This window comes from Natator depressus, chromosome 1 (assembly GCF_965152275.1).
Source record: "Natator depressus isolate rNatDep1 chromosome 1, rNatDep2.hap1, whole genome shotgun sequence".
In the NCBI taxonomy this organism is placed as follows: domain Eukaryota; kingdom Metazoa; phylum Chordata; order Testudines; family Cheloniidae; genus Natator; species Natator depressus.
In genome coordinates this window covers 256,220,208-256,238,782 of record NC_134234.1, presented here as the reverse complement: position 1 = coordinate 256,238,782, position 18,575 = coordinate 256,220,208, and the positions used below count along the sequence as shown (strand labels likewise).

At 45.7% G+C, this 18,575-nt stretch overlaps 1 protein-coding gene across 1 annotated transcript in view; it reads right to left on the bottom strand.

Annotated features, from left to right (window-relative positions):
- The window catches only part of CACNA1I (calcium voltage-gated channel subunit alpha1 I), a 252,710-nt gene that overhangs the window by 109,765 nt on the left and 124,370 nt on the right, over positions 1 to 18,575 (bottom strand). The window contains exons 3-4 of the mRNA XM_074941613.1: positions 13,993 to 14,105; positions 13,261 to 13,394 (exon numbers count right to left, since the gene is read on the bottom strand). Of these exons, the coding sequence (XP_074797714.1) occupies positions 13,261 to 13,394; positions 13,993 to 14,105 (247 nt within the window). The remainder of the gene's footprint in view (positions 1 to 13,260; positions 13,395 to 13,992; positions 14,106 to 18,575) is intronic.

Below are 18,575 nucleotides of genomic sequence, written 5' to 3'. Positions count from 1 at the left end.
GGAGAAAGAATGTGGGGCCTAGGTTTTTAAAACCACAAACCTAAAAATAGGCTCATAAATCCACATTTAGGCCCTTCAATAGGTGACTTGATTTCCACAAGTGCTGAGTGTTACTACCTGGCCCAATACCCCTCTGTATAGTCATCAGTCTGTTGTGGGTGGACTCAGATGCTGGGACCCTTGTACTTCCAAGCCAACTAGGTATGGGAAAAGCCTAGCAGCTATTTCTTAGCTCTGGGATTCTAGGGAATACTTCCAGACTCAGACCTCTTTGTCCAGTGCCCTGCCTTGGGATGTGGGACACCAGCATCCAGCTGTCCTGGCCCCTGAAACCAGTGTCTGAGACCTCCGGAGTCACCAAGCTACTTAGGCATGCTCCTCCAGAACTCCACCTAGATTGTGGGCCACTCTCTGGACTTCTAGGCAGGAAAGCACAGAACACATGCTTAGCAAAGAACACAGCCACTTTGACTCTTAAAACATGCAGTTACAGATTCTTGAAAATAACAAAAATCCCGAGGCACACCTTGTCCTAGTCAGAGCTCACTTCTTCTTGTGAGTCTGAGGTTCGTCAGAGTTTCAGGATGAATACAGTCCCTCCTGCTCTCATCCTCCTCCAAGTCCTTCTTATATCTGGCCATGGTTGCCCCCTCAATACAGAGCAGGGCCATGCTCTCAAACAGGACCCTTATCTCTGTACCACGTGTTCATGCTGAGGCCAACTCTACACTAGGGACTTGTCAACACTACAAGTGCTTCGCTGGCATAGCTATACTGGTATTGCCAAGTGGGCACAGCCACCCAGTAGAAATGCAGGTTATACCGATCAAAGAAGTTCTTCTGCCATTATAGTAAAACCAACTCCATAAGCTATACAGGCAAAGGGATTCCTGCATCTACACTAGGGCTTTTGGCAGCATATCTATGTCCCCTTGGGGGTGTGATTTTTCCCCCACACTCCTAGCCACTATAACTATGCCAGCAAAACTTTGCAAGCATAATTTTTTCCAGCCCCCTGAGTGAAACAAGCTGTACCAGTAAAATTGCAACTACATCAGGGGCTTTTGCCAGCACAGGTATGTCAGTCGGGGAACTCATCTCCTCACACCTCTGATCGACATAGCTACGAACATTTGCTGGCATAGCTTAGACCTGGCTTGAGAAGCTCCTGACTCACCAGTCAGGCTCGCTTGCCCCTTGTAGGTTCCCGTACAGAGACCCTTGTTCCATGGGGGTGAGCCAGTAGCTGAGAGTCATTCAGTGTTGATAACAAGAGATGGCTCACGGTGACAGTCCTTCAGCGAGGTGTTTAACACCTTCTCCGAGAAGGGCAGCTGGCTGGAATGAAGTGCAACAGGCTGCCCTTAGGCAAGCCCAGACTTGTGCAGTCATCGTGCCATTACAGCATGGGTGGAAACAGAATTCATAAACTGATACTGTCATATCCCACTGAGTAACCAGCAGCACCCATTCAGGGTGAGTCGTGTGTTCAGTCTGTTTATTCTCCATGAGGGTCACCTGGCTGGGCTTCTGGGCTCCTGAATGGGCCAGGAGAGACAGTCTGTTTGTTTATGTCTCTCTAAGGATTGTGTGCTGGGAACTTTGGGTCTGTACTTAACCCCAGAGTTTGACGTTCAAGCGGTTAATCCCTCCCTGTTAGCGAGGGGATGAAGCTAGAAGTGTAGAAATCATTTGCCAGATGAACGGGAGTGGCAAACAGGGGAGCTGATAGAGGGAGTGTAAGAGGCTCTCTTTCTAGGTATAGTTCTATGTTCAATAGCCTGATGCCAGCAATGGACATTTTCTTTCCTGCCTGAAGCCAGACGGGACTTCCTCCACATGAAGTGGAAGTTGGTGGCTGTGCTGCAAAAATAGATTTGTGATTTGGAAGGACAAGTACTGACTCTACAGAAAGACTAATGAGTACTTGGCAAACCAGATTCAGGAAATCTCACATGCACCCCTCTCCTCGCAGAATCAAGAAAGAAAGAAACTGGTGACAAAGGAACCAGAGAGGAGGCTTGGCAGTTTGTAACCACCAGAGGCAAGAGGACCAGGCAGCATTCAGCATGGCTGGAGGCATATGAGAATGGGCTCGCTGTGACCACCAGAGAGACGAGGACCAGGAAGAATACCCACAGAGCTAGAAGCACTACTCAACCCAACCCACAAGTCTATCAAGAGTGCCCATGAAAAGATCTCAGGGTTCCAGTGACAGGCAACAGCCTTGTGGGACGGGAGGGGGCACCTTGGGCGAAGTGGGGGTATCCTGTTTTCTCTTTGGGAAATATGGTCACCCTGCAGCTCCCAGCCACCGTGGGCAGAGGGGGGCCCGCCTGCAGCTTCCAGCTGCCATGGGCAGAGGAGGAACCCCACAGCTCCCAGCCACCATGTTGGCAGGAGAAATCATGGAGCCACAGCAGCAAAAATCATGGACAGGTCATCACTTCCATGAATTTTTGTTTATTGCCCATAACCTGTCCCTGACTTTACTAAAAATAACCATGTCAAAATCTTAGCCTTAATTATAGGTGACTTCAGAGAACTTGGACAGGTGTTGAAGGAGGAAAGGAATGTCCACGTGATCTTTTTCAGAGATCCTTCCCGTCCTGCACACAAAGGAAGACAGAAGATTCTGGGACGTGAACTGGTGCCTAAGTAAGTTGCATAAGGTAAAGGGTTTGGTTTTATGGAATACTGGCCACCTTCTGTGAGTAGAGGGAGCTGTACAATTTGGATGAACTCAGCTTGAAGAAGGGGATCCAATCTTCTATGGCAGTGGTCTCCAAAGTGGGGTGCGCAAGTCGATCGATTGGGGGGCGCAGCAGGAGGAGTACTGCCGGAGCAAAAGGGCGGCGTGGCAGGAGGAGCACCGCCGGAGGGAAAAAAAAGGTGGGGGAGTGGCCCTGAGTCTTCTGGCCCATGGAGGAGCAGGGGCAGCCGCGCAGCCCAGGCCGGAAAGAAGCGGCGCTTTCCTCTTCAAAGCCGGCCAGAGAGAAGCGGCGCTTTGAAGAGGAAAGCGCCGCTTCTCTTCGGCCGCTGGCTGCGCGGCTGCCCCGGCTCCTCCTAAGTCCCCCGGCCCGTGCTCGCAGGACCGCATCCCGAAAGGGGCTTTAGAGCTGCAGGCCAGGGCCCCGGGGCCCCCTTAGCCCAGGGCCCTGCAGTCCCTAAAGCCCCTGCGTTCCGGGTGGCCCTGCCTGCTGGGGGGGAGCTCCCAGAATCGCGACTCCCAGAATCGTGGCCATGAGGGTGGGTGCTGTGCTGCGCAGAGCCACCTGCACACCCCCTGCCCCAAACAGGAGCTGCCCCAGGTAAGGGCTCTGCACCTCCTGCCTGCCTCAGCCCTGAGCACCCTCCCACACCCTAACTCCCTCCCAGACCCCGCACCCCACCCTGAGCGCCCGCTGTATCACAAAGTGTTAAACCAAGATTTTCCAAAATAATAAAGCATAGTCAATCACATTGCTCTCACTAAAAATATTAATAATAATTTTTTTAGTGAGAGAAAATAAAATAAAATAAATTTTTTTAAAAAAATATTGTTTATTTCATCTTTATCTCATCGTTTTTTAACTTCTATTTTTTGTGTATGTTTTATAATTTACATAATTAGTACAGTAGTACTATATATATAATTTATACATATACATATATTGGGGGTGCATGCTCAAAAATTTTTTACTGATGGGGTGAGCGATCAAAAAAGCTTGGAGACCACTGTTCTATGGCACAGATTGGCTTGTCTAGTCAGGGGGGCATTAGCAAGGAAAGGGGAGAGTGAAAAGGGGAACAAATGAGCTCTGATTTCCCACAAAATCAAGATGTCAGTAACAAAATAATCAAGGATCAAAGGACAAGAAGAAAAATTTTAATGGCCTAGGCAGCCAGTGCCAGGAGCCTGGGTAATAAACAAAAGGAACTGGAATTGCTCATTTGTGAATATATATTTCACCTAGTTAGTATTACTGAAACCTGGTGGAAAGATCTGCACTTTTGGAACGTTAAAATCAATGGCTATAAACTATTTAGGAAGGATTGAGTGGTCAAAGGGAAGGAGGAGTGGCATTCTATGTAAAAAATGGCATTACCTGTTTCTAAGTCACTGACAACTCAGAAGCAAATTATCTTGAATGCTTATGGATCAATGTTCTAACAGATAAGTAGCAAGACTGGGTACGAGTTGGTGTCTGCTACAGACCACCAGATCACACTAGAGAACATGATGACTGGCTCCCTAAGCACCTACCTCTAATGTGTAGGGGGGAAAACTGCATCATCATGAGAGATTTCGGTTTCAGTGACATATCTGGAGGTCTCATGCTGCCAGTACTAAAACATCTTTGGAATTTCTAAACATTATAAATGAAAATTTCATAACTCAGAAAGTGTTACATCCAACAATGGAGGAATTCTGTATTAGATGTCATTTCAACAGATATACAGGCGATGTTCACAGAACTAAAAGTTAACTTAGGAGAAAGTGATCATGACTTAATCACATCGGTTATGTGCAAACAGAATGAAGTCCAAACCAGTAATATGTATACTTGGTGCTTTAAAAGGGCCATTTTCCCAAAGCTTAGAACAATTATGAGCCAAATCATCTGAGTGAAAGAATTTAAAACAGAAAAATTTGAATGATAATTGGGAGCTGTTTAAGAACACTTTACAAGATGCCCAAAAAGCCACAATCCCATAATCGAGAAGAACGTCTAGTACCCTGGTTAAAAAAAATAACCTGGCTTAGAAGGAAAATGAAAGCAGCAATAACAAAAACAAAGCAAAAAGCAAAAAATACAAATGGAAAAAAGGGGCAGTTTATAGCAATGAACATAAATTAGAAACTAGAATATGTAGGAAAATCATTAGGGAAGCAAAAGGACACGAGGAAAACTCTATGGCCAGCAGAGTTAAGACAAGTAGAAGGATTTTTTTTTTTACATATATCAAGAACAAAAGGAATCCTAGTAATACGATTGGTCCATTAATAGATGGAAGTGGTAGAATTGTGAATAGTAATGCAGAAGAGGAGAAATATTCAATAAATATTTCTGTTCTATATTCGGGTAAAATCCAGATGTATTTACATCATAAGATGATGGTGAAATACTTTCCATTCCAACCGTAATTAAGAAGCATTCTAAACAGAAGCTACTGATGACAGACATTTTTAAATTAGCAGGTGCAGATAACTTGCACGGAAGAATTTTGAAAGAGCTGGCCAAGAAGCTCTCTGGACTGTTAATATTGATTTTTAATATTTCCTGAAAAACTGGGAAAGTTCCAGAGGACTCTAAGAAAGCTAATGTTGGGCCACTATTTAAACAGGTAAATGGGGTGACCTGAGTAAGTAAAGGCCTATCAACCTGACACCAGTCCTGTCATGGACCAAGTTATAGGTGGTCAGTTCTAGTGATGGTCATGCCTACTGCTCGGAACCAGGACCCAGAGCCAGGGAGCAGGAACAAGACACAGATGCAGGGTCAGGGGTCAGAGCCAGAACAAAAAGTCAAGTCAAGGACTGTAGCCAGATGTGGGGCATAGAAGCAGGGATCTGGAACAAGGCAAGAAGGCTGGAAGAAGGCAGGGTTCAATGTAGCAGCCAGTCAGGAATTCAAGTTGCTCAGACAACTTCCTGTGCCTCCTTCTGGCTTACATAGTAAGTCTGAGTGAGTCAGAGAGACCTGACATCTCCTCCAATCAGGAGCTTTGTGGGTGGTGCCTCTGGTGAGCTTGGGTCCACCAGCCCATACTCCCTGTTGGTATCAGTGAGCTGCTGGGTAGTGAAAGCAGTCTGGGGACTACCTGGGCACATGCTGACCTGGGTTTGAGACCCATGATCCCTCATAGATCTCAGACAAATTAATGGGACAGTTGATATGGGATTCAATTAATAAAGAATTAAAGGAGGGTAATATAATTAATGCCAGTCAACATGGGCTTACGGAGAATAGATCTTATTAAATTAACTTCATATTATTGCAGGTTTTGTCGATAAAGACTATACTAGTATTGATGTAACTAGAACACCACAAAATCAACACGGCACAGATTATATGGATTCAAAATTGGCTAACTGATGAGTCTCAAAATGTAACTGTAAATAGGGAATTATCATCAAGCAGGTGTGTTACTTAGGGTGACCAGACAGCCAGTGTGAAAAATCGGGACAGGGGCTGGGGGGTAATAGGCACCTATATAAGACAAAGCCCCAAATATCAGGACTGTCCCTATAAAACCAGGACATCTGGTGACCCTAGTGTTCCTAGGGGTCCCACATTAGTTCTTGGTCCTACACTATTTAATATTTGTATCAGTGACTTGGAAAAAAAATAAAATCATTTCTGATAAAATTTGCAGGTGACACAATGGTAGAGGAAATGGTAAATAATGAAGAGATCTGATCACTGATACAGAGCAATCTGGAGCAAACAATATACATTTCAATGCAGTCAAATGTAAGCTCAGACATCTAGGAAAAAAGATGTAGGCCATACTTACAGGATGTGGGACTCTATTCCGGTAAGCAGTGACTCTGAAAAAGACAGGCGGGTCATGGTGGATAATCAGCTGAATATAAATTTCCTAGCGTGACCCTATGCTAATGTGATCCTTAGATGCATTGACAAGAATATTAAATAAAAGTAGAGAAGTTCTCTGACCTCTGCATTAAGCACTGAAGCATCTGCTACTGGAATATTGTGTCCAGTTCTGGTGCTCACACTTCAAGAAGACTCTTGTGTGATGCTATATGGAATATGGGTGACACTTTATGATATTGTTCATACCAATATTATAAAATTGCAATGAATCATGCCAGATATTCCATGTGAGGTATCTGAAAAAATGTTATAATTTGCCAGGTATGATTATCTTGTTCATATGTTTGTATCACCTTTGTATTATGAGTTATAGATATGTAGGGTATATCTGTATTTCCAAACTTGATCTGCGTTTCTGGGTGACACCCCCAGACAGAATGGCACCAGCACTAGGCCTGCTTGATGGCCCATCAAGGGACATCAGCTGTACAATGAACCCACTGAAAGGAGCCAAGACTACACCTTATGACTCAGCAAGGCATGCAGGGGCATGCCTATGAAGAGAACTCTAAGGCCTTTCAATGACATGTGCTATGAGTTTGTTGTGTTTGAAACAAAGGAAGTACCAGACACATGGCAAAAAGACTATAAAGGGCAGCTGCGTCATCTCCATTTTGTCATCAATCCTGCTTCTTGTCTTCAATCCTGCTTCTTACCTCTGGAGTAACTTTTCTACAAACTGAAGCTCTGAACAAAGAACTGAATGATCCATCCAAGCTGTGGATGTGTTCCAGAGGGACTTTCAAGCCAGCAAACTCACCAATACTGCTAAGAACCTGATACATGGACTTTGAAGTCTTTGTATGTATGTGACTGCTTTACCATTTAACATCTCTCTTCTTGTTCTTTCGTTTTTCTTTATAATAAACCTTTAGTTTTAGACACTAAAGGATTGGCTGGCAGCGTGGTATTTTGGGTAAGATCCAAACTTATACTTACCTGATAATGTGGCTGACCTTTTGGGGTCAGAAGAACATTTTGTATATGTGAGCAGAGTTTTTTAAATAACTGCTCACTGTACTGGACCTATGTACTGACTGGGAACCAGAGAACTGGAATACAATAAAGGGGGCTGTGTGATTTATTTTTTGCTTCTTGATAACCAGTGTGGGGGATCAGAAGCACAGTTTTTGACTGGTTGGGGAGTTTAACTTCACCATTACCCACCAGCCTTGGGAATACATGCTCTCCCTTTTGCAGCCTGCTCTGACCTTGGCATTTCCAGTGAGGGCTGCCCCAGGCACCTCGAGTCACATCTTGAAAAATTGGAGAGGGTTCAGAGAAGAGCCACAGGAATGATTAAAGAATTGGAAAACATGCCTTATAGTAAGAGACTCAAGGAGCTCAAACTATTTAGCTTATCAAAGAGAAACTTAAGGGTGATTTGATCACAGTCTGTAAGTACCTCCATGGTGAACAGGAATTTGATAATAGAGAGTTCTTCAATCTAGAAGACAAAGGTATAGCAAGATCCAATGGCTGGAAGCTGAATCTAGACAATTTCAGTCCAGAACTGGAGCACAAATTTTTAACAGAGACAGTAACTAACCACTGGAACTATTTGCCAAGGATAGTAGTGGATTCTCCATCACTGGAAATGTTTAAATCAAGATTGGATGTTTTTCTGAAAAGCATGTTCTAGTTCAGTGACAGCTATCGGACTTGGATCAGGAACACATTCAGGGAAGTCCTAAGGCCTTTGTTACACAAGAGGTCAGACTAGATGATCACAACAGTCTCCTCTGGCCTTATGTAATCTATGAACATCAGCCCTTTCCCCTCAACCTACACACACACGTATGCGCATGTAAGGACAGGTCACATGAATATCCCAATCTGGACTTGAAGTGGGCCCCACAAAACAGGTCAGAGATAAAGTTAACATCCCACCAAGGTCAGGTAATAATGGCATCTAGGATCAGGACAGGTAGAGTAAACACCCCTCCCTAAATAGGAGGTGATCCCCCCACAGATCCAGGAGGGTGGCACGATTATATAACGCCTCAGCTAACTGGCAAACCTCAGAGCAGGACATTCAGAGTATATTCCTCATCCTGAATAGGCAGTGACCCCCTCCGACCTCAAGCACACGCGCGCACACACACACACACACAAAAATTGATTTGGACAAGGAAAGTGAATACATCACTATTTACAGGCATTCAGCTGCCAGATCAGGACAGAGAGAGTGAATATTCCATCCCAAAAATTGGTGGCCTAGGTCTGGAGACATTGACCTACGTTCTCCAGAATGATTAGTGATTTTGGGTGCCCAAACTTGAGAACCTAAAAGGGGCCTGGTTTTCCAGGTCCCATTAAGTTGTCTCAACTTGAGCACCAACAAAATCCAGGATGCAAACTCACTAGACATTTTTGGGAAATGCAGGCCATAAATCACAGGAGATAACATCTAAAGCAAAAGGTGGAGAAGAAGGCATCCCACCAGGATAGTTGGTGACAACTGCAGCCCACATTAGACATCTGGGTACCTGGAGACTACTGTCATCCAGTGACTAGTTGAGGGCTGGAATATCTACAAGCTAGACTGCAGCCTCATCGCTCATGTGCGCGCAGGCATGTGTTCTTTAACCCTGCAACAGCTGTCTTCGTTTTGGGAGCTTGCAGATTTCTTAAAAGGAATAATAAAGGAGGAAAATATTGACTTAGTCAAGGCTGGTTTTGAGGGGTTTTTTTTTTTTTAGTTTTGTTTTGTTTTTTCTAATCCACTCCAAAAACTAGGGAGGGAAGGGGGAGAAAGTTCTGGTGATGTCAGCTTCCATTGCCATGGAAACTGAACATTTTTAGTGACAACAAAGTCTTCTTCCTCAAGCGGCTAGATTGTGTGGGGAGCGAGGGAGAGCAGGGCAGGGGGCGGACAAGGGAGTTCAGTTAACTAAAACTATAGCTTCTGGCTTTCTAAAGGTAGTGAAAAGAGAGTGAGAGAAAAAACGACCAAACGAATAAATGACTTTAACAAATGAACAAGTGAATAAAGTTTATGCAACCCAAACACTGTTTGGGGTGATTGTCAGCAAATGACTGTTCTTTTTGTTTTTGCCACATTTTTGGGTAAAGGATACTATTGTCACAAACAGTCAGAGGGAGGTAATTTGAACCATACAGAATGCCCAGTACGATAGTCTCCCCTGCTGTCTGTTGTTCCTCTGCTTTTTCTGGCCACAGGGTGATCTTTTAATCCTGGCCTCTCAGTCTGGTGGACTGGGTGGGTGTTTGCTTTGGGGCAGGCAAGTTGTTGTTTTTCCCTTGATTTGAGGAGAGGAGCCTGATTGTGCCTAGTTCTATCATCTCCCCCAATACCACAGGTTTCAGAGTAACAGCCGTGTTAGTCTGTATTCGCAAAAAGAAAAGGAGTACTTGTGGCACCTTAGAGACTAACCAATTTATTTGAGCATGAGCTTTTGTGAGCTACAGCTCACTTCATCGCTCACGAAAGCTCATGCTCAAATAAATTGGTTAGTCTCTAAGGTGCCACAAGTACTCCTTTTCTTTTTGCGAATACAGACTAACACGGCTGTTACTCTGAAACCTGTGGTATTGGGGGAGATGATAGAACTAGGCACAATGTGTGTGCAAGCGGCTCGCACGCTCCTGGACAAGAGACGCACACGCAGCGGTGCTGGAACAATTTGTATGGGTGGGGGGGAGGTTGAGAGCCATTGAACCAAACTGTAAACCCTGGTTATAATGGAAACCACTTCAAGCCAGGGGGTGCGGCAGCACCCCAGGCACCCCTAGTTCCAGCACCTATGCGCACACCACTGCATAGAAGAGACTCCTGTCCGGGAGCATGCAAGCCACTTGCACACCTTAATGTGACCAGGGACAGCTGATGGTGAGCCTAGTGCCACCCCAGTGGGCAGGGCTGGGGGCAGTACACCCACGTGGGATGAGCTGCCCAGGCTGGGTGCTGGCTCCTGCGAGTGACGGCCCAACACGCTGCTGCTTTCGCTGCTGTGGTTCCTGGTAGAGCCCTGCAGCTCCACGGATATCTGCTTTATATCCATGGATATAAATTCTGTATCCACACAGGGCTCTACTTATATACGTAAATGGGAGAAATCTCTCTCATGGGAGAAGTCTTGTGAGACCAGACAGTCTCAAGAGATTTCCACCATCATCGATATCTCATGAGGACAGTTGCACCAGAACCAGAAAACAAGCCCCTTCCAGTTCTGAATCTGAAATGAAACCATAACCAGACATCATGTATCCAGGACTTGATTTGAAATCTCCCATGATATCAGAAGGGCATAGGCAGCACGTGACTCTTTCTTTTCGGGAGGCTACTCTCAACAGTGCTGGAAGCTCTGTAGAAGTGGGGGGGCCACCAGCGCCCAGGCAGTGGCCACGCCCCTCCCCCAGGGCTCCCCCCACACTCTGCCCTTCCCCTAGGCCTTGCCATCGCTCCGCTTCTTTCCCCGAGATCCCGCTCTCATTCTCTCCTCTCTGCCTCCTCTCCCCCATCTTTTGCCCTTAAGGCAAGAAAAAAAGGGGGAGGGCATAACTCTCCCACTTTTAAAAGTGAGGGTGCCAAGGCCAGGGGCACTGGAATGGGGGGTGCGGGGTTGGGGGCCATGGCCCCATCACATACGAAGGACTTCCTGCCTTAAGGGCAGAGCCCTGGGGAGGAGGGGAGGCAGGGCCATGGTCTGGGCACCAGTGGCCCCACCATTTCTAGGGAGCTTCCGGCACTCCTGCTCTCAGGGCACAAAGGCGGTGGGCTGGTGCACCTCAAAAGGAAGATGACCTGCATCTGGCGTTTGCTCCCTGCATGGCCAGCCTGTTTTATTTTGGGGAGTCTTAGCCTCCCCACGCCTCCTCTATGCGCTGCCCATGCAGAAGGGGTTCAAATTTGAGGTTCTAGTCTAGCATCTCCGGTGCTGGAGCTGGACATGGAAAGGTGAATGGCATTCCCTAATGGGATATGCGCTTAGTGTCAGGCCGGGAGAAGCCATCCATTTCCCATCCTCCTCATTCCACATCAATGAACTGGATTTCTGTGTCCACCTGGAATGGAGTCTTAATCCCAACCTGAATGACAACGTGGTTAACATGGTCAGAGAAATACAACCAGCTCCAAGCCACCCCATTTCAAATGCACTTATTGTCCTTTTCAATTCAGAAATCTGAGCTATGATACCCCTCCTTTAACATCACTTCTCACGCCACTACACCACCCCCTCCATACGCTCAGCTGCACCTCGTCTTACAGAGGTTCAGAACCAGTACGCTGGGATGTAGAATGCAGCATGATTCAGTTGTTTTAATTTATTTTCACTGACTAGCTACTGCTCACCACAATGTGGGGTCAGTATAATTAAAGACCCTAGCTACTGAAACACCAGGCTCAGGGATTGTAAGAGTGGAAGTCTCTTCCCATCTCGCCCATGTTGCTTTAGGGGTTGAAAAACAGGATCTTTCATTTTCTTCCATTCTCTTTTAGGTACAGGCCGATTTCACCGCTGGGCACCTAACTTCATCTCCCAGACAACAAATTAAATGAGTTTGAAGGTCTCAGTTTAGTGCATCAGAAAACAATTGTCCTCACACCCAAAGGGAAACATCTTTCAAGCCTTGTTGCAGACAGGTGTATTAAAAACAAAGATAAAAGATGGCCCTATTATTCACCCTGGGGAACAGTTGTGAGAAGTAAGCTTGAATGGCTCTGCCAGCTCAACCAGTGATACACTGAGTTCTAGATGACAATGGAAGCTGGCTGTTTCCTGCAGGGAGGAAAAGGGCGGTTGGACTAGCTCTAGAAAGGAGCTGTTTATGTTTTGTTTTGCTGTAAAAAACCCAGGCCATATTTTCTGCTTTAAACAGCAAAATTTCTGCCATGGGGCAAGTTGATTAAAAACAAGCAACTCTTGTAAAGCTGCACTCGCCAGTGCAAGGAGTGAAATGTCACCACACATTCAAGGGGCAATCCTTGTGGGCTTTTGGCTGTGCACACACAGAAGCTTGGGAAGTGGAAATCAGAGCTTCACCATAGCAACTTTGTTGTTAAAAATGCTCAAATGTCAACTTGTCCCTCAGGTGCTGTGGCGTGGACTCATATGATGCAAAGGCAGAAACCCACAGTTTCTAAAAGGATGTTTTTAACCAGAAAGTTGAGCTAATGGGAGCAGAGCTGTTTCACTGACTTGGGCCAAGGCGACACCTCATTGGACCAATTACGTTAAAAAAGGTTGCTGGGTTTCAGAGCCAGAGCTTCAGCTGACGTAAAGCAGCTTAGGTCCCCTGCACTGAGGAAGTTACACCCATTCACATGAGGGGAAGGTCTGGCTTTCAGTGTCTGCTTGTTTCTCCCCAATCCTGCTGAACTGAGCACATGTGTGATTCCAGTTTCTCAGGGACAATGCCCACAAAGCAACACAGCCACAAAAACACCGTGGGCGGGTTTTGCTCTCAGTTACAGCAGGGCAAATCAAGAGTAGCAATGTTGACCTCACAGGAATTGCTCTGGCCTTTCACTAAAGTAAATGGGAGCTGAATCTGTTTCTGTGCATAAAAAACCCCAAGAACCTTCTATTCTCTTCCAGCATTTGCCACAAGACTGAGATGGGTACCATGTCCCAACTGCATGCAACACTCCAGCACTCCAACACCGTGAAAACACAGAAAACAGTTAACCTACCCAGCCATCACAATGAAGAAATCCAGGCGGTTCCAGGTGTCTCCAAGGTAACATTTCTTGCCAAAGATCCCAAGGGCCACCATCTTCAGCACCATCTCCATGGCAAAGAAGATGAAGATGAAATCATCAAATACCTGAAGGAGCCACAGGGAAAAAGGAGGCTAAGTTTAACAAGTGCTTGCTGCCCTTTTGGTCTACAATTCAAAGTGTGTAAATGAATATAAATTTCAGCGTGCACAAAAATGAGTGACTGACAGTTCTGGACAGTGGAGATGCCGGGCAAGTTTCCTCGGAACATGGCTGGGTGAATAGGAATGCATAGAGGTATAAGTGAACTCTCTATATTCTAGTGCCCTCGACTACATTCAATCTATCTCTCTCGCTCTCTGGCAAACTCTTGTAATTTTTTTAAAGCAAGCTAGTTTGTTGCTATGGGTATCCTTGTTGAGAGAAATTTGAGGCTCCGCTACATCATGTTTGCTGGGGCCCTGCCCTTTCACTTTATTTAAACAGACTTTACAGATGTTTGGGAGGGGGGCCCTGAACTCAGGGCCCCAGTGCAATTGTCCCTGATTTCCCCCCTCCCCACAATCAGCCCTGGTCCTTGCCACCCTTTTTCAGAAAAAGCTGAGTGCAGATGGAAGGGAAACATCAGACATAACAATTAGAACACTGTCCAGAGCCTCAGCCAATGGTGCACCTGCTCCCATTAAGGGTCAGCAGACTGCTTACCTGCAAGATCTTGCACCGGTCATTGAGACAGTCCATATCATCACAAGGCTGGTACATCCCCAGGGTAACACAGTTCAGCAGAATCACCATCATGCTGACACACTCGAACCAAGTGCAAAGGAGAATAAAGAGTCAAGGAAAACTCAGCTATGGTCAACTGACCTAAAACTTGGGATGACAAAATAGACATCTTTAAAGAAAACAAAATCCCAGGTGATATAATAACCAAGTCATCGATCCCTATATTTTCTGTCTCCATCCTTTACCCTCCTTCTCCCATTCCATTCCAGGAAAAAAACCAAGTTGAAACTCATTTTGGGGACAGATTCAAGTAACTCAAAGCATTGTGGGCAAATTAACATCCATTGTTAAACACAGACACACACCAACTTCCTGTTTCAGTGGTTTGCTGAATTGTTACAAATTAAGTGTGATAGAAACAGATTTCCCATCATGCCCTCCACTCAAAAGCTGCAAAGGCCTTCAGCATATGAGGTCAGGGTTCATTCAACATAATGGAGTGGAACCTAGAAGTAAGAGTCTCTCCTGGGGAGAGTACAACTTAAGGTTTGAAAGCCTAGAAATCATTTTCTCTCCTTGATAAGAACCTAGAAACATGGAACTGCCATAATGGAACAGATCAATGGTCTATTTAATCTGTTATTCTGCCTCCAACAGTGATCAATGTTGGATAAAACTTCCATGATGTGCCTAATTGTGCTATACTATCACCACAGGGGAAAATTGTGTTCCTGACCCCAGCTGGTGACCAGTTTATGCCCAGAAGCATGAGGATTGATAGTCCTTGTAATTGTTTTCTTAGCTATATTGATGTCCCTGCAGATGCTACACTTATTCATAAAAAATGTTGAATCCTTTGTTTAAACTAAAATATCTGCTTCGATAATAGCCAGCAGCATTGAGTTACGCTGGCTAATTATACTTTACATTAAAAAGTGTTTCCTTCTATTTGTTTTTAATGAATTGTCTTTTAATTTTATCAAGTACTGCTCCATTTCTACATTAGGGGGCAGCGTAAACAGGAGTGCTTGAATGACCTTCTCTATACCCTTCAGAATTATATACCTCTCTCCTCTTATTCTTCTCCCTTCCCAACTAAACAGACTTGGGGCCTGGATTTCACTTATACTAACCCCCCTTTACAGTGCTCTAGCAATGTGAAAGGGCCTTAAAGTGGGTGTCAGTCCTTTAAGGGGATGTCTACACAACAAGAAAATCCCACAGCTGGCCTGTGCCAGCCAACTTGGGCTTAAGCTGTGGGGCTGTTTCATCACTGTGTAGACTTATGGGCTCAGGCTGGAATCTGTTCTCTGGGACCTTCCCACCTCACAGAGTCCTAGAGCCTGGGAAATCAAGGGGAATCAGGGCCTCACGTGCCCATGGTGGTTCTCTGAAGTCCATCTGGGAGTAACTGGTTAATGGACAATTAGCAGCAGAGCAACTGCTTCCTATAAGGCTCCCTGACAGGAAGAAGATAGTGCTGCTAGAGAGGAGAAGCTTGGCTTGTAACTAAAAGGCAACCCTGAGAGAGGGTGTTCCCATGGGGAGGGAACAGCTGCCTGAAAGGCAACCTGAAGGAGTGACAGTTCTCCAGGCTGGAAGGGAGAAGAACAGTGTACCCGGCAAGGCAAGGGCATGAGATGGTTTCCAAAAGAGGAGTGCCTAAAGAAGGAACCAGAGTGTGGTCCCACGTGGAGTGGGCAAGAGTTCAGAAGGAACGGGAGACTGTTTACTTGCTAGAGTAAGGTTTACTTATGTCATTTTCTGTTATCAATAAATGAGGCTCTGAGGCACTTCTTAAAGGACAAAAGTCTGTTTTGTATTGGTTTGTACCTGAGAGATGGAAAACTGAGCTAAGATGCGCTGGTGACACCTTGCTCAGACTCCAGGGGGTGCAAAGTCATGGGGCTACAGCGTCAACAGGACCAAAACCTTTTCTTAAGAGTCCATTATTAAAGAGCAATCTCATGCTGTGGTGTCTCTCACTCCTTACATAAGTGAACGCAAAATGGTGGCCTAGACTTCTGTCACGTCTCAAGAAGACTCCAAATCCTTTAGTTTGTTTTGTGGGGTTCTTCCTTGAGTGTCATGTGACAGTGAAGCACATCAAACCTGCACGCTCTGGGATGGAGGACTATGAATTCCCTTCCTTCTCCTCCACTGCCCTCATCGAAGAACAGGAACAGCAGTCAGCTTCCTTTTGTCATGACATCAGACAAATGCTCAGCAAGGGCACTGGCAGAGCTCTGTGTTAATCATGCTCAAAGGCAGTTCAAAGAACACATTCCTCCTGTGCTCCTTTGTGAGGCCAGCACCAGGTTTAGTAGAAAGTAATGCACACAGGGCCCTATTTAGCTCCCTATTCAGCTTCACGTGGTCCCTTCCCCAGTTTTGCCCCCCATCATTCACTGGCTTCTGCCTTCCCACCCCTCACAGCCATGCCAGGAAGGTCCTTTCTGCTTATTTTTGTATGAATAGATTCTTTTAGCACCAAGTTTTAAAACAAACTGCCTGCCTGCCAGGAAAATGTTACGAAGTATGAGAGAGATGAGGAAGAATAAGAACCTATTTTATCAGACCAGCTGCTGTTGGTGGAAGGTATGAGCTCTGTGAAGCTCAAAAGCTTGTCCCTTCCATCAACAGCAGCTGGTCCGATAAAAGAAACTACCTATCCTACCCTGTCTCTCTCATATCCTGGAACCAACACTGCAAACATAGAGTATATGGACATGAATCAAATACACTCACCCTGTCAAATCTGTGAGCATGTGTGTCTTTTATTCTCCCTTTCACTTCTTTAAGAACCCGATCGAATGCCCAGTGAAATCAATGGAAGGATTCCCATTGATTCCAATGGGGTTTGCATCAGTCCTATTCTCTCCCATTTTTCTTTTCCTTTTTGTACATCATCATCCTACTCTCTTGACCCCCCTTTGCTTTGAAAAGCACTCCCTTTCCTAACTGTGCAACATCTCCTTTCTTTGCCCCTCTCCTACCCGATTCCTCCATCCCTGTTCTCTGTTCCACCCATCCTCTCTTCCTATATTGGCATCTGTCCATTTCCTGGGTTTGTTCTCTCTCCCCCTCCCCTTGTTTCTAGATAGTCTCCACTTCTCTTTCTACTCACCAGCCTGGTGCATGTAGGGTGCCCAGACAGCAAATGTGAAAAATTGGAACAGGGGATGGGGGGTAATAGGAGCCTATATAAGAAAAAGACCCAAAAATTGGGACTGTCTTTATAAAATCCAGACATCTGGTCACCCTAGATGCACGGGCTTTGCCTATCTTCACTCCCTGTGGAGGTGCTAAGCTGAATCTAAGCCAGAGATGCCTTGTCCTGCATTTTGCCCCCAGTCCACCCTTGCTGCAGACAGAAACAGTTTGTTATTGCTTTGTACTTTGTTGGAAGGTGGGGATGAGGGTTGAAAGGGCTGTTTATCATTCAACTGCGTCTCCACAGTTTGCTGGTTCTCCTTCCATTTTCATGGCCCTGAAGATAATATGCTCCTGCATACTCAAGGAAATGAGGCCTTCTTTCCCATTTCTCATCTGCTAAACTGTTCTCTACCAGGAACCCATTATGACAAGTGTCTGTGTCAAACTGTAGGCTCCATTTTGTTTTATGAACTCCACTTTGTTTCAGGGGCTCTAGTTTGTACTGTGACCTTCATGTTGTATTGCAACCTCCTTTGTGGATTAGAGGAGTCGTTTTGTAAGAGGGGCTTAACATCTAGTGAAATGTCTTTGTCTGAGAAGCTATGACAGAGCCATCAATGTTGAATGACTCTCCCCTAGGGGAACAATGGATTTTCTATGGGTGGGGCCATTGACTTTGAATGTCTCTCTGTACAGAAGATGACAGGGAGAAGGAAGCTGGAGTCCAGAACTCTGCTGCCTGGAGCACATGCATAAAAGGGGAATAGAAACTGTTTTAAAAGAGGGGTTCCTTTCTAAGCACAAGACCAGACACTGATGAATGAAAGAAGACCAAGACCAGGGCAAAATGTCTGCCTGACTATGGCCAAACCCAGAGCACACAGGATGGGTGAAATCAGACATGGGGGGTTGCATTCAGGAATTTGTTTCGAATAGATCTGTAACCCTCTAGTGTGCTTTGTTAGCATGACAATGCTTAAGAAATTCTTTTGCTGAGCTTGTATTCATTGCTTTCCTGCCACATTGTCCCTGAAGGATTTGACTAGAAACCAGAGCACCCACAACCAGGTGGACTCTGGGGTAAACATGTCTAAACAACAAAGGGCTGCGACACCAGTTCTGGAGTATAGGTAACTGGACTGCAGGGTCCCACTGCCCAAGAAGTGTGGTAGACATGGGGCCTGCACCTGGGCATGTGCTTGAGAGACACAGAGCTAGGAACAGTAATCAGTCACTACCCAGACCCAGGGCAGCTCAGTAGCACACAGGCCCAGGAGCTGGGTCCGTTTACATCAGAGTGGTGCCATCCAGAAGAGAGGACAGGAATGAGTCATGACATCTATCTCTGACCAGCTGGTCTTGGGTGGTTCATGGGGGCATTTTGGAAGCAAGGGACATTATTTAAC